Source organism: Mauremys mutica, chromosome 6 (assembly GCF_020497125.1).
Source record: "Mauremys mutica isolate MM-2020 ecotype Southern chromosome 6, ASM2049712v1, whole genome shotgun sequence".
Classification (NCBI taxonomy): Eukaryota; Metazoa; Chordata; order Testudines; family Geoemydidae; genus Mauremys; species Mauremys mutica.
Window position 1 is genome coordinate 125943933 of NC_059077.1, and position 15620 is coordinate 125959552.

General features: G+C 41.4%; 1 protein-coding gene across 6 annotated transcripts in view; it reads right to left on the bottom strand.

Moving 5' to 3' along the window:
* Positions 1 to 15620, bottom strand: part of RNF170 (ring finger protein 170) — a 41859-nt gene that overhangs the window by 24618 nt on the left and 1621 nt on the right. Inside the window, exons 1-3 of one of the 6 annotated variants that reach the window (XM_045021969.1) lie at positions 12142 to 12199; positions 8460 to 8521; positions 4561 to 4704 (exon numbers count right to left, since the gene is read on the bottom strand). The exons of 1 other annotated variant lie outside the window; for it this stretch is intronic. In XM_045021969.1, coding sequence (XP_044877904.1) covers positions 4561 to 4697 — 137 coding nt within the window. In that variant the 5' untranslated portion in view covers positions 4698 to 4704; positions 8460 to 8521; positions 12142 to 12199. Of the gene's footprint in view, positions 1 to 4560; positions 4705 to 8459; positions 8522 to 12141; positions 12200 to 15620 lie in introns of those variants that run through there. 4 more of the 6 variants (XM_045021973.1, XM_045021972.1, XM_045021968.1 and 1 more) reach the window with 4 other exon arrangements.

Sequence of the window (15620 nt, forward strand, 5' to 3'; positions counted from 1 at the left end):
TGCCTACTATCCTTCAAGCTCAGGAACTGAATCAGCCAAGGATGCTGCTTAATGAAATGCATCCTAGAATACCCAAGGAGCTGACTGAGGAGATATCTGAGCCATTAGCGATTATCTCTGAAAAATCATGGAAGACGGGAGAGATTCCAGAAAACCGGAAAAGGGCAAATATAGTACCTATCTATAAAAAAGAAAATAAGGACAATAAAGAAATAAGCTTAACTACTGTACCCAGAAAAATAATGGAGCAAATAATGAAGCCATCAATTTGCAAACATCTAGAAAATAATAAGATAAGTAATAATCAGCATGGATTTGTGAAGAACAAATCGTGTCAAATCAACCTTATAGCGTTCTTTAACAGGGTAACAAGCCTTGTGGCTGGGGGGAAGCGGTAGACATGGTATAACAACTTTAGTAAAGCTTTTGATACTGTCTCACATGACCTTCTCATAAACTAAGGCAATGCAACCCTAGATGGAGCTACTATGAGGTGGGTGCATAACTGGTTGGAAAACCGGTACCAGAGAGTAGTTATCAGTGGTTCACAGTCATGCTGGAATGGCATAATGAGTGGGATCCCCCAGGGATCCATTCTGGGTCCAGTTCTGTTCAATATCTTCACCACTGATTTAGATAATGGCATAGAGAGAACACTTACAAAGTTTGCGGACAATACCAAGTTGGGAGGGGTTGCAAGTGCTTTGGAGGATAGGATTAAAATTCAGAATCATCTGGACAAACTAGAGAAATGGTCTGAAGTAAATAGGAGGAAATTCAATAAGGACAAATGCAAAGTAGTCCAATTAGAAAGGAACAACCAGTTGCACACATACAAAATGGGAAAAGATTGCCTAGGAAGGAGCACTGCGGAAAAAGATCTGGGGGTCATAGTGGACCACAAGCTAAATATAAGGCAACAGTGTAATGCTGTTGCAAAAAAAAAAAAAAAAAAAAAAAGGCAAACATCATTTTGGGATGTATCAGCGGGAGTGTAGTAAGCAAGACACAAGAAGTAATTCTTCTGCTCTACTCCACGCTGATTAGGCCTCAACTGGAGTATTATGTCCAGTTTTGGGTGCCACATTTCAGGAAAGATGTAGACAAATTGGAGAAAGTCCAGAGAAGAGCAACAAAAATGATTAAGTATCAGAGGGGTAGCCGTGTTAGTCTGGTTCTGTAGAAGCAGCAAAGAATCCTGTGGCACCTTATAGACTAACAGACGTTTTGCAGCATGAGCTTTCGTGGGTGAAGTGGGTATTCACCCACGAAAGCTCATGCTGCAAAACGTCTGTTAGTCTATAAGGTGCCACAGGATTCTTTGCTGCTTCTACAAAAATGATTAAAGGTCTAGAAAACATGACCTATTAGGGAAGATTGAAAAAATTGAGTTTGTTTAGTCTGGAAAAGAGAAGATTGAGAGGGGACATAACAGTTTTCAAATACATAAAAGCTTGTTACAAGGAGGAGGGAGAAAAATTGTTTTTCTTATTTAACCTCTGAGGATAGGACAAGGATAGGCTTAAATTGCAGGAAGGAAGGTTTAGGTTGGACATTGGAAAAACTTCTTAACTGTCAGGGTGGTTAAGCACTGAAATAAATTGCCTAGGGAGGTTGTGAAATCACCATAATTGGAGATTTTTAAGTGCAGGTTAGACAAACACCTGTCAGAGATGATCTAGATCAGGGGTAGGCAACCTATGGCACGTGTGTCATAGGCGGCACGCAAGCTGATTTTCAGTGGCACTCTCACTGCCCGGATCCTAGCCACCAGTCTGGGGGGCTCTGCATTTTAGTTTAATTTTAAAATGAAGCTTCTTAAACATTTTAAAAATCTTATTTACCTTACATACAATAGATTACTTATATATTATAAACTTATAGAAAGAGACCTTCTAAAAACATTAAAATGTATTACTGGCACGCGAAACCTTGAATTAGAGTGAATAAATGAAGACTTGGCATACCACTTCTGAAAGGCTGCCGACCCCTCGTCTAGATAATACTTAGTCTTGCCATGAGTCCCTTCCAGTTCTATGATTCACCCTTTAAAGAGTTATGTTGTCTTAAAGACAACCTTAAGCACAAAAGCACTGAATTGCTCTATGTTTCAATCCAGTTCGCTTCTCCAGCAAATAACCATTTAGGACATGAAGGCAGATCCAGTGTGTGCGTTCTGTACGTAGCCCTTTGCTCTGTAAAAGGTATCAAGCTGACTAGCTCCCTTACCCAGGCCATCAGCAACCCTCATTGTAGCCATGTATCCCTGAAGCTCCAACTCCAAGAAAACTCTGCCTGCTCCAATATTGCTCATCAAAATCCCTTATTCTATGCATGCCTCCTTATGCTTCCATTCTTCTTTCCTCCTTCATACTCCTATTACCTTCCTTTTTAAAGTTAAAAACATTTCCAAATTAAACTTATCAAAATGTTTAATTTATTAAATATAAACCTTTTAGGTGTTAAACATTTTAAATATTTGTTTATATGTAGGATTTCTGATTTTAGATTTTAAACAATAAACACTGAAAAGACACCCAGTAAACACACACAAAAATAAATAAATAAAAATGGTGTTTATCCAGTAAACACAGGAAACAGTGACTTGTCTCTAAGGGCTTATCCCCAATGAAGGAGTAATGAGGACTACGGGGGTGAGACTTTTAAATCACAGTAATGAGCCACACATCAATTGGTCCATGTAGACCCTGCTGGTGCACACTAAATGTTCCCTAGTGCGCTTTAATGCAGTGCTGTTTGAAACAGTACTATGTGAAAGCACACTAAGGAATATTACAAAGAGATTACTAACAGTATATACTCATTACAAGCAGCAAAGAGTTCTGTGGCACCTTATAGACTAACAGATGTATTGGAGCATGAGCTTTCGTGGGTGAATACCCACTTTGTTGGATCATTACAGTATACATAAAAACAAATCCCAGAACCCCCCCCAATTTTGGACATCTACATAAAACTCAAAAATTGCTAAAAATAAACCCTGAAAAATGAAATTTAAAAAATCCCCAAAACAGAAGCCATATTTATATGTTTATACATTTAATTTCTAAAACTAAAAACTTAAATAGGGCAAGTCACAGAAGAGGCCAAAGGGACTGGGAAAAAGGAAACTGAGGAGACACAGGATGAAGACAAGAGAGTGTCTTTCGGGGGTCTGAGGAGCAAGAGCTAACCTTTGCAGGAGGGACGCAGAGCTAAAATGCACCCCTCTTCTAGAATTCCTTTGATATAGGAGACTGTAGAGTGCCTGTTCTACCCCATGTGCTACTGCAGAACTGCTAAGCCCCACCATCTAGTCTACTCCCTTAGTTCTTTCAGGTTCCTCTAAGGCATGCTCCATAGGTGTCCCTACTTCCAGCTTGGCCCCTCAGACAGCTTCCCTTGCCAGCATGCACATATTTTTATGCAGAATTCAATGATGGAAATCCAGTGCACGATTAAGTTTATTTAAAATTCTTCTCCTACATTTCCATGGCTGTGAAACATCTGCTATGTTCAAATGTCTACAAACCTGCATAATGGCATGCAATCTGAATCGTAGACAATTAATTTGCTGAAGAATCAATAACAACTTCATTACTTTGAACAGAGCAATTTTGAAAATCGATACATTTTGATTACCTGGCGCACAAAATTCTTTCATCTTAAATGTATAGATACACCTATACCCCGCTATAACGCGACCCGATATAACACGGGTTCGCATATAGTGCAGTAGCAGCAGGGCTCTGGCAGCGCTTTAAAGGGTCCAGGGCTCCGGCTGCCGCAGGGAGCCCTGGGCCCTTTAAATCACTGCTGGAATCCTGCTGCTGCTACCCCGAGGCTGCGGCAGCGGGGCTCGCCGGCAATTTAAAGGGCCTGGGGCTCCTCACAGCGGCTGGAGCCCAGAGCTCTTTAAATCACCGCCGGAGCCCTGCTGCCCCTACCCCGATATAACGGGGTTTCAGCTATAATGCAGTACGGATTTTTGGCTCCCCACGACCACGTTATAGCAGGGTAGAGGTGTATTTTTTTTTTCAAAAAAAATCTCCTCCTGTCCTATAGTATTTGAAACATATTTGCAAACCAACTATTTACAAACAAATCAGTCAATCCATTCAAAAGTTTAAGGGAACTAAAACTAGGATTTATAACAGAAGTGTAACTGCAACCTGAACTACAGAGTCACTATTAACATCTGTATAAGTAGCAAGTGATTGTGATATTAACTATGCAGGCCATGAATTCAGTCATTTCCATTCTCAGGGAATGTTGGACCATATTCAGTTTGACCAGCTGAAGATCCAGAAAAGAGTTTGGCATCATCCCTGGAAAACTTGTCATTTCATTATGGTTATGGACTAAACATCAAACTATGTCAAGCAATCTTCAATTAAATAACAAGATATCTAGACTGAGATGTCAACAATTTATTTCAACAGCATGGAACCATAATTACTTTGCACCTTAATGCAACTACTCAATTTAATAGAAAAAGTTAAAACTTCACAGTAATGTTGGAATGCATGTATTGATCAATTCCTATCAACATTGTCTCACCTTAAAAGCATATACACCAGAGCAGCAATGAAAGTGAAACTGAGCACAACAGCCACCAGTACCTGGTCACTTATTCCTTCTATAACCGAATCATTATCTAGTTTCAAACTCTGAACTTCTGCTTGTTGACTGGCCATTCCAGGTCTAAAACGTAAAAAGAACATATATATAATATATATGCACATATATATACACACACACAACTCTTGAAGCTATATATAATTTATTGGTTGGAATATATACTAAAAAAAACAAAGTGGGAAAAAGAAGTTGAATTTGACCATATATACACAGCTTGTTGTAGGGGGTGGAACTAATATCATTATAATACCAGCAAAAGTTTTAAATGATTGGCTGCTGCCTGAAGTGTTAAAATTAAACAAGATTTTTTTGACTCTGTCAGATATACTACCTGGGGATCCTTGATAGGAGACACTGCTTGATTTGACACGTGTTCCAAATACAGCCTATCTACATCGAGTATGCATCCACGGTCTGAAGTGCTAGGGATTCTCAAACTTTTTCATAGTGTAGACCACATTGTAACAGTCTTTTGGACCATCCCCTATCTGTGGCAACTACAGGTGGGATTTTCGTAAGCGATAAATGTTAGCCTAACGTTGCTACTATTGAAGTCACTGGGAGTTTTTGAGAAATCCACCCTATAGCATTTACTTACACAAAAGAATATTTAAGAAGTATTAATGGGGGATAGGGGAGAAGATAATCATGCCTCCTACTCTTGCTTTTCATTGTATCTGCCCTTCCTACATGTTCCATTTCCATCTGCTGGAAACAGATTTAGCACAGCACACCCAGCCACTTTCCTCAGACAAACAGCAAGTGCTCCTCAGGGCACAGTTTGGAAGCCTCTGGGCTAAGCCTTGAAGGAAAAGATCATTTTCAGATTACTTCTTGTTCTAACCCAGGTGTTGGCAACTTTTCATAAGTGGTGTGCTGAGTCCTCATTTATTCACTCTGATTTAAGGTTTTGCGTGCCAGTAATACATTTTAATGTTTTTAGAAGGTCTCTTTCTAAAAGTCTAATATAGAACTAAACTATTGTTGTATGTAAAGTAAATAAGGTTTTTTAAATGTTTAAGGAGTTTCATTTAAAATTAAATTAAAATGCAGAGCCCTCTGGATCGATGGCCAGGACCTGGGCAGTGTGAGTGCCATAGGTTGCCTACCCCGTTCTAACCTTTAACATAACATTTGGTTTTTTGTTAACTTCATATCGGCAAATATTAGATAACGTTGGCTAAACTACGGGAGCGGGAGAGGTAAACCAAATAAAATTGGCTGCAACCAGCTGTTAAAGGGCTCCTGTGGCAATCAAGAAGGGCTCTGAATCACAGCTGTGAACATTATGAAATCAACCAGAGAAAATGAAGCTGGCTTTGGGAAAGGAGTGACATGTTTACAAAATATCATGCTGAAACTGTGTTCCATCACAATTAAAGTTTTAAAAATATTTTTCCTTGATGATAAATATGGACTCTTGGAGACAAAATATGAGACTAATCTAAATTTGTATAATTTATATAATCTTCTACCTCTCTCTCCACCCCCCTCAGTACACACACCACCATTTTAGGACTCGCTGATACCTCCTTATATAATAAATCATTTCAGAATTTGTCCCTTAATGTTTGAAAAATGCCAGCCAGGAAGTTATTAATTAGCCCTAAATATACACTAAATGGAAAGAACGAACACCAAAGTCATGGAGATTAGTGTACACCAGTAATGATACGATTACACTTAGAGGAAAGCATACCCATTATTGTGGCAAAATTTCCACTAGTCTACTACTGATAGTCTCAAAAAACATCTTTTCACCAAAACTCAACGTGGATCATGAAGGTCTGGTCTTCTATCACTGTGGGGAATTTACAGGCTAGTCGCCATTATATTTGTGGGAGCTATTCTCCATTATATTTGTGGGAGCTGCCTATTTCAGTTTCTGTGCAGCAGTGAAGAAAGAGAAGCCAATGCATTCTGCCATCCCAGTAAGTGGATGAGTGATGATATTTTTAAGGACTGTAAGAATGGGGAAAAACTCCCGAGAGAAAAATTAGGGTGTGCATGAAAGGACCCGAGCGAAAAGGACATCCTTGTATCCTGCATATGTCCTTAAGGAAAACAGTAGCCAATCTGTGACCTCCTGTGGGACCCTGAGAAGTTGGACGAGGAGAGGAGGTAAGTCCATCTCACAAGGAAAAGGATCTGAATTATTTCACTCCATGCTCCCTGCTGCTGTGTCTGGGCTGAGCAGGGACCAATTGCACAGAATAAGTGTTGCGCGGCAGCCACTAGCGACTACCTGGCATCAGAAAGGTGGCAGTAACTGGCATCTTTCAGGCAGCTGTGGCCTTGCAGGTAAAACAGCTTGTGGGATGGGCTTGTTTTACAGCCTTCTCAACAACTTCAGCATGGACCTTGCCTACATGTTGGCCAGGAACAGGCATTTCTTCGTCCTGGTTGCTACGGTGGAAATCATTCCTTCTCCCAAGATTCAGGAGACTCCAGTGAAACTTTCCTGCTTGCTCTACAAGCTGTGGGATTCAGGGGGAGCAGCAGGGAGGCTTTGAAAATCTTAACCTCTAGTTCCATGCCACTGATTCTGGCCAGGTGTCAAGGAAGGAAGCTTCACTGAGGACTGCTCAACTGTCTTGCTGTGGAGCTGGGTTTCTGTGGCCTGCTGTCCATCTGCCATTTCTCAGAGGTGAGGAGAGATTACGTCCTTCAGACCCTCTTCTGAAAGCCAAAAGATTTTCTAAGTTCAGCAGTTTTGAGCCGAAAAGTCTTGAAGCCACTGAAGAAGCCACATGTTTAGTTAAGAACACTTCAAAAATCTTGTGAAAGCTCTGCTTCAAAGAGACACTTGAATTCTGCTGTATGTACTGCTTGGATGGCAAAAAATTCTGTGGAGATCTTCTGGAGGGGCATCCTTAAAGCCAAGCTCAGAGCAAAGATCTTGGTTGCCTCCAGTTGCCATACAGAAGGGGTTTGCCCATTGTGAAGACTGGCTGACACGAAGGGAACTGAGAAACATCCATTTCTAAACGCCACATGGTCCAAGTTAAAACTAACATGTTGTTTGGAGGTGAGGTATGTATGTTATTGGAGATAGATGTGGGTAAGGATTAAGGGTATGTAGGAGACTGAATTAAATTTGGATTTCTGTCTTCCTACTTATTTATTTTTACTGAAGTGTCTCAGGGCTCTCCTAGAGAATCAACAATGAGTTGACATAAGTAAATAAGGTTTGTATTCAACTACTTTATGAAATTCTTGCCGTGCTCCATTATTTATGCAAATTATTTTTTTAAAATTATATTTACCTAACCTTTTCATCTTAACAATTTTAGTTGAATCAACCTAACTGCAAGACCATGTGTTTTTCAGATGCCGAATAATCCATTTAAAAGACATTCTTCCTTCTCGGAGTTAAGAATGTGTGCTCATTGTTTCTTTATGATGTATAAAGGAGGATAGAAAGTTTTTTAATTTGTTCCTTCTCTTTTATACTACAAATTCTTGTTTATGCTAGTTTTCATGGAAGACTATGGATGACTGATAAAATTACTTCAGAAAAAAAACAAGAGAGTGAAACTATTAATTCAGAGGAGAGGTAACTTTTATACTCAGACTTTTAAGAACTTGTTTTTTCTTGACATCCATCCAACTGAATAATCAGTTGGGAGACTCTCTCTTTAACAAAGTTTCATTCCCACACTGCCTTTCAGTTAAGAAATGAGAAAGCTCACAATCCTCCAGCAAAATCAACTTACAAAAGACAAAAAAAAGAAAACAAAAACCAGCCATTTTTTTTAAATAGCAAAAAATTTCAGTCCCTTTTTAAACATCAAAAAAGCAGCAAAAAGGACACTAACCAGATTTTTAATTGCCAGTCCTCTTTAATCTCCTGGTGTTTCTAATACAAAATATCAGAGCTCTTCAGTGAGAAAAAGAAAAGAAAGTATTACCTTATCTTTTGCACTGAGACCCAACTATGTCACAATTGGTATGATCAGGACTTGGTTAAATAGCAGACAAGCTGATACCAGATGCATTTGCATCATGATTCTCAATGACTATGGAATGGAACTATACACAGGCAGATTGGTAGGGACTGGGGGTGGTAGAAGGTATGAAGAGTGGTGAAGTACTGGAATGGGTTACCTAGGGAGGTGGTGGAATCCCCTTCCTTAGAGGTTTTTAAGGTCAGGCTAGACAAAGCCCTGGCTGGGATGATTTAGTTGGGAATTCGTCCTGCTTTGAGCAGGGGGTTGGACTAGATGACCTCCTGAGGTCCCTTCCAACCCTGATATTCTATGATTCTAAGAAATGTAATTTATCTGGGCAAAATTGTCATTACAAGTAACCAGCTCAGGCACAAATTCTTGCCTGCTCTTTATCATGGTGACTCAGATTGATGATAGTAAAACTAATGATAATTTACTCTCTTATCAACAAAGAATTATTTGCTGTAGGCAAGTAGAATTTTTCAAGGCTGATTTAATTACTGTCAGGTTAAAAATTCACATTGGTCACAAGTTATCTACTTAATCTCCATTGCTTCTTTCCCAATAAAGGAATATCACAAATAACAGCATCTTAAATTACAACAGTGGCTTTTATTCTTGGAAGCGCACACAGAGGACATTGAAATTTAAGCGCACAAAGGGGCATGTTAATGCAGATGTATTACCTCATCATGCTTCTGAACTGCCAGCTAACAAGAGAAATACTATCAAGATTCTGTTTCATATCGCACAGCTAGAACAATCCCAGATACCATCATTTAGAAGGACACTAAAAATGAACCAGTGCTTGCCATAGTAGGTGAAATAATTATTGCTGGCTAGCCTGACCAGAATATTCATGATTTTCTACATTTTCCATATACACCTCTACCCTGTTATAACGCCACCCGATATAACATGAATTAGGATATAACGTGGTAAAGCAGCGCTCCGGGGGGGCGGGCGGGGCTGCACGCTCCAGTGGATCAAAGCAAGTTCGATATAATGCGGTTTCACCTATAACACGGTAAGATTTTTTGGCTCCCGAAGACAGCGTTATATCGAGGTAGAGGTGTATCTGAATGCCTCTTACTTATCTGCTGGGGATGTCTTATCTGCTATTATACTCCCAAGAGAGATTACAAAGATCTTAGACACAAGGGTCACATAGGTATAGGAAAAATAAAGGACCTCATTATGGCTCTAGGTGGTCTAGAAATGACAAATTGAGATGACATGAAAAACGAGTAACCAAGAAATTAGGAGGTCACATACATCTGTGGAATTTCAAGGCATAGTACAAGGCTCATCAGTTTGCGCAAATCCCTTACTTAAAGAGAGATTTGAATTGAGAGTGTCCTTTTAAGGATTTGTTAGGGGGTGAATAAGGGGAAATTAATTTCTTGAAATTCTGTTTCTCAGAAGAGAATATTCTGAGAGGATTCTTGCTCCTGGGCTTTTGCTTCTTAGTGCGAGACTGGTGGAATACCCTTGGATCTTAAACAATTTACATAAGCACAAGCCCAGGCCCCTACTGGCTGTTGCATGCCAACTCCTGCCAGGATAAATGCTGTCCTCTAAAAGTGCTAGTCAGTGTCTTTGGTTTCAAAGGAGATGAAGCTCCCAGGATAAGCCAATGCAAAATGATTTATCATGACTAAAAAAATACATCCCAAAGAAAAATGTACCCGGATAATGGAAAGAGTGACTAATCCAAAAAAGAACTGGACATTAACTCTTGTTATCCTCATAATAGGATTAAAAAATAAACAAGAGTTTTGGAAAGAATATTATCCCACAGGGTTTATCTAAACGGTAAATGGAACGAAAATAAGGTTCAAGTCACAACTATAATTACTTATAGTGCAAGTGTGTGCATGGATACTTTTATTTTCTATTTTTACATAATTTATGTCAATTTTTATGGACAGTAGGGAACTTTTTCCAAAATAAGAATATGCACATATGGACTTGCACTGATATAATTAAAGATGTGACCTACAACTGATGTAGTTATTTTGGTTCCTTTTACTATGTAGATGAGCCCTCAAACTTTGGGGGCATAAACTACCCTTTAAATATTGGGGGACAGGTGGAAACTTTACTTGGTGCCAGATTATCCCACATCTTCCTACTGCAAGGTTTCTTCCTGTGAAGCACTGGTCACTGTCAAAAGTAGGATACTAGACTAGACAGACCATTGGTCTGATCTAGTCAGACAATTTCTATGCTCCCTTTGTCCGTTTCATGCAGAATCCCAAGGACCTTTCAACAATTAATGCATAGAGAAGGGCATCACTGGGATGAGCAAGTGGGCATAGGAGAAACACTAGCAGGACAGGAACCCCAGCACTACCTTGCAGAGGAATCTCAGAGGAGACTCTAGCACACCTATTGCTTGAATAATCTGGTGTCAGACAGATCAAGCTTTAGGCCCTGAAACTTACTTGACAAGCTTGCATCACTACTACCAAAGGAAATTCCATGTTAGAGATTAAAATTCACAGAAATGATTTAAAAGGAACTTTCATCAGCTTGTCAAAACTACATTAAAAAAACCCCTATGTCATGCAGTCTTAATGAGAAGTTTTAAAAGTATCAAACCTTGCATGAATCTGATGCCAAGGGGCTGCAGAGACGCTGGCCTATCTTCCAGTAGTTCATGATATGTAAATAAGCTGCCTAATATCCCTGGCTCACACTTTGCCACTTCCTTCATGGTGAACATTCTTTAAGAGCTGAGAAAGTGCTGCTGGAGCTAAAACCCATGAGCAAGAATTCTGGCAAATGACAACCCTCCATTCTCTAAAGATGCCAACTGATGCTGTCTATATCATAGGAAGTAGGATTTGTTGATTTTGATTATGTAAACATGATGAGATGTTTGCATACAAGGCACGTGTTTACACATTTAAGTAAAAATAATATGAATAAGCTTCAATATTAAAGACTATTTTGTTAATTTTTATTATACTTAATAAAAACTGCAGGTAGTCAAACTAAAAGGAGGAAGGACAACATCTGAACAGACAAGCAAGGAGATCAATTTTTAAAAGAAGATATTCATTACCAAGATAAATTCTGGGGGAAGGATAAAATAAAAGAATACCGTTTATTCGAATGGTGTGTTGTTAAGTGATCAAGCAGTGAGTATTAACAGGATCAACATTACTGGGTAACTACTTTAGAGGTACAGCTACAATACTTCTGACATTACAGTATTAAACAAGTCATCTCAGCTGGTGCAATCAAATCTATACCCAGGCCTTTTGGTGTCACTGGCAACCATGCTGTCACCATCATCCATGTGAAACACTCACTCAAGGGATGATCAACTGTTCTTAGAGCCTCTACCAGTCTCAGATTCCCACTGACCCCTGAACTCAGTGTACTTGTGAAAGAGACCTTTACAGTCTTGGTAGCTTTCCCGAAATTTTGGAAATTTTCCCGAAAAGCTGAGGTTCTTCAGCTCTGCAAGACCAGTTTTACTGGGAAAGTGTCCTTTGCTTTCATGTAAAAACTCTTAGGACTGACAATTCCATATATTTACCTGCTGAAGCAGGTCTTTGGGAAGTCTGGGGTCAGTAGCCTCTGGAAAACATCTTTTCCTAAAGGAGAAAGAAGAAAGTAAGTATTACTCTCCTGCTGGGGGAGAGATACTTCAGAGGGTGAAAATGTTGCAGGGTACAAACACCCCTTCCTCTATAAGGGCTTGGCTACACTTACAAATTTGCAGCGCTGCAGCAGGGTGTGAAAACACACCCTCTCCAGCGCTGCAAATTGCGGCGCTGCAAAGCGCCAGTGTGGTCAAAGCCCCAGCGCTGCTCCCAGCGCTGTCCGTGATTCCCCACAGGGAGGTGGAAGTACGGACAGCGCTGGGAGAGCTTTCTCCCAGCGCTGGCGCTTTGACTACACTTAGCGCGTCAAAGCGCTGCCGCGGCAGCGCTTTGAAGTGTAAGTGTAGCCAAAGCCTAAGAAGAGTTTCAAAGGCACTTACCTCTCAGGGATTCAAACTGAATCTCTGAGGGAAGATACTACAGAACTAAAACATTTTGTTAGAACAGAAAGACACCTCTCTCATTGTATGGGTGAAATTCTGCAGATAGCTTGCAGCAGACAGACAAAACCAGTTTCAGTCCAATTCCTAGCTAACAGGGCATCCACATTGCATAAGCCATTGTAATTGACATCCTTGCTGGCTAGCTCAGCAGACAGGCCAAGGATTCAACTGGGTTACTGAGACTGAACTTCCCACTCACCCCTCTACATACTGCCCCCACCCAGTGCAGAGTTGAAGCATGTTGGGTAGACAGGGTGGGGAAGAACTCAGTCCACTGCCTGTATATTACCTATTCTGTGGATAAACAGGAATTCAATGTGGATAAACAAGACTTAATCAAGAAGATAGAAAGCAATGTTAAGAATGAGAAAAATATCTGAAATTCCTCCTTTAAAAAGCCACTCCCACATTCCCAAACTATATTACTTACTAGTAATAATTTCTATGAATATGCTGTCCTCATGAATCCACAAACTGTGTTGAGAGACACTTGGACCAATTTTAAAAGCAGTCAGCTAACTTGGGGTGTCCTGGTTCATTGCCTAATGATCACAGACTGAATCCCTAGTTTCTATTGACCTGCTCAACGTAGACACTATGGAGAAGCAAAGAAGTAGAGAGGATGGGTGTTTCTCTGTGGAAGGCAATATTTTCAGAGAATACTGGTTGGTTATAAGTAACCTACTTTTCTGCCATGCAAAACTGCCTTCACAGATTCTTAATGGAAAGGAAACTTGACAAGGCTGATTCCCCACTCTGGCACTTTGAGTGCAGAAGGTGGAGGCCGGCAAGGATTCTAAATATTAATACTGGCCACTCCAGGCTGGTATTAAACTCCCAAGGTTGCAGCTTTTATCTGACCTTGGATGGGTAGATGCTACCACCACCCAAGTGCAAAACCCCTTTGAGAGCCCAGGAAGGAGCACTTGGGAATTCCTTCCTGTGGGGTACCCTCAAGCCCTTTCATCCTCCCTCCAGGGAAGAGCTGAGGAAGAAAAAAAGAAAGGAAATCAGCTGTTGCCACCAGCTAATTAAACATGCATCTTAGGATACAAAATCCAATCCTGTTCTTAAAAACAGTAAATTTTATTAAAAACAAAAAGGAAGAAAATACATTTGAAAACTCAGGCTATTGCTAGATTTAAAAAACCCACAAGAATGAAGCACAGAGAATAACCTTCTTGAGGTCCAGCTTACAGGTTACAAGCAAAACAAAAGCATTTGGGGTTAGCACAGGAGTCCACAAGCCATAAAGAAATAAAAAGAAATAACCCTAATCACGTCTTCCTAGACATTTCCTGATCTACTTACACATCTAGGGGTTTCTAGGTATGAGTCAGATGATTTTTCATACCTGGCCCCAAGCTTCTTACAGCATAGTTCCAGCCCTGTTTCTGCTTCTCCCGGAGAACAATACACAGACAAAGGGGAAGTTTTTTCCCCAATTTTAAAAATTCTAGCCTTCCCATTGGCTCTTTTGGTCAGGTGTCCATTCCCTTCCTTTTACCTATGCAGGGGGACTTTTTTAACCCTTTACAGGTAAAGCAAGTACAGAAAACTACTAAGAGGGATTTTATAGCTAACTGACTGGATGGATTTTCATAAAAGGGAGCTATTTCCCCACCACCACCACCTTTCATTTATCACAGAACTGTAACTCAGCCTCCCTGAAACAAGTGTCAAGCCTCAGCACTAAAATTATCTTAACTGGTCATTTCCACTATTTATGTAAAAATATTACTTCCACATTTTTTAAAACGTCTTTATTGAAATGAGCAATACAAAGATTATATAATGTCAAGTGTTTCTTTGATTTGACAAGCTATGGGCCAAAACCTGCAAACACTACCAATATAGTGTCCAGCACTACTGTTACAGTAGTTCCATGAAACTCAATAGAAATACACAGGCTAATAGGGCCAAGAGCCAGTAGTGGTTATAAGGGGCATGCCCTGTCAAAGTCAAAAGTTGAGTGTGAGCAAGGACCCTGGCTCTTTGAGCTCCACTGGCTGGGAACCTAGTTTCTCAGAACAGCTGACATCTAAAATCATCCAAGCTGGAATTCTGAGCTGTACCATTTTAGGCATCAGCATTCTCTAATTAATGTTTATTGACTGGACTGAGAGATCAAAACAAAGAACCCCACAGACCACATTTTCTTTTTTTCAAAAAAAACAAACCAACCACTTATGTGTTTAGATCCAAATTTCATTTATAAACAGGGAAAAGAGGCAAGAAGGGAGCAGAACAATATACAGTGTATGCGGGAGAGAGAAAAGAACAGAATAGGTGGCAGGGTGGCCAAGTAAAGGCGGTGGTGCTAAAGGCCAGGCACGTACCAGGACCTGGGGGCCCAAAGCGGGTGGGGGAGTGCCTGGGTTCGCACCAGAATGTAGGGGCACACAAGGGCCATAGAGGTGTGTGTGCGGCAGGGCCTGCCCCAGGAGCAGGCACTAAAGGGGATGTGTTTGGTAGGGGAGGGGTGGCCGGGCTCGTCAGACACCCCGGTGTGTGTGTGTTTGGTGGGGAGACTCGCCAGGCGTGTGTGTGTTTGGTGGGGGAGGGGTGGCGGGGCTCGCCAGGCGCTCCGGGGTGTGTGTTTGGTGGAGGATGGGGGGGCCGGGCTCGCCAAGCGCCGGGGGTGTGTGTGTGTTTGGTGGGGGATGGGGTGGCGGGGCTCGCCAGGCGCCCCGGGGAGGTGTGTGTGTTTGGTGGGGGATGGGGTGGCGGGGATTGCCAGGCGCCCCGGGGGGGTGTGTGTGTTTGGTGGGGGAGGGGTGGCGGGGCTTGCCAGGCGCCCCGGGGTGGTGTGTGTGTTTGGTGGGGGATGGGGTGGCGGGGCTTCGCCAGGGGCCCCGGGGGGGTGTGTGTGTTTGGTGGGGGAGGGGTGGCGGGGCTCGCCAGGGGCCCCGGGGAGGTGTGTGTGTTTGGGGGGGGAGGGGGTGGCGGGGCTCGCCAGTGCCCCGGGG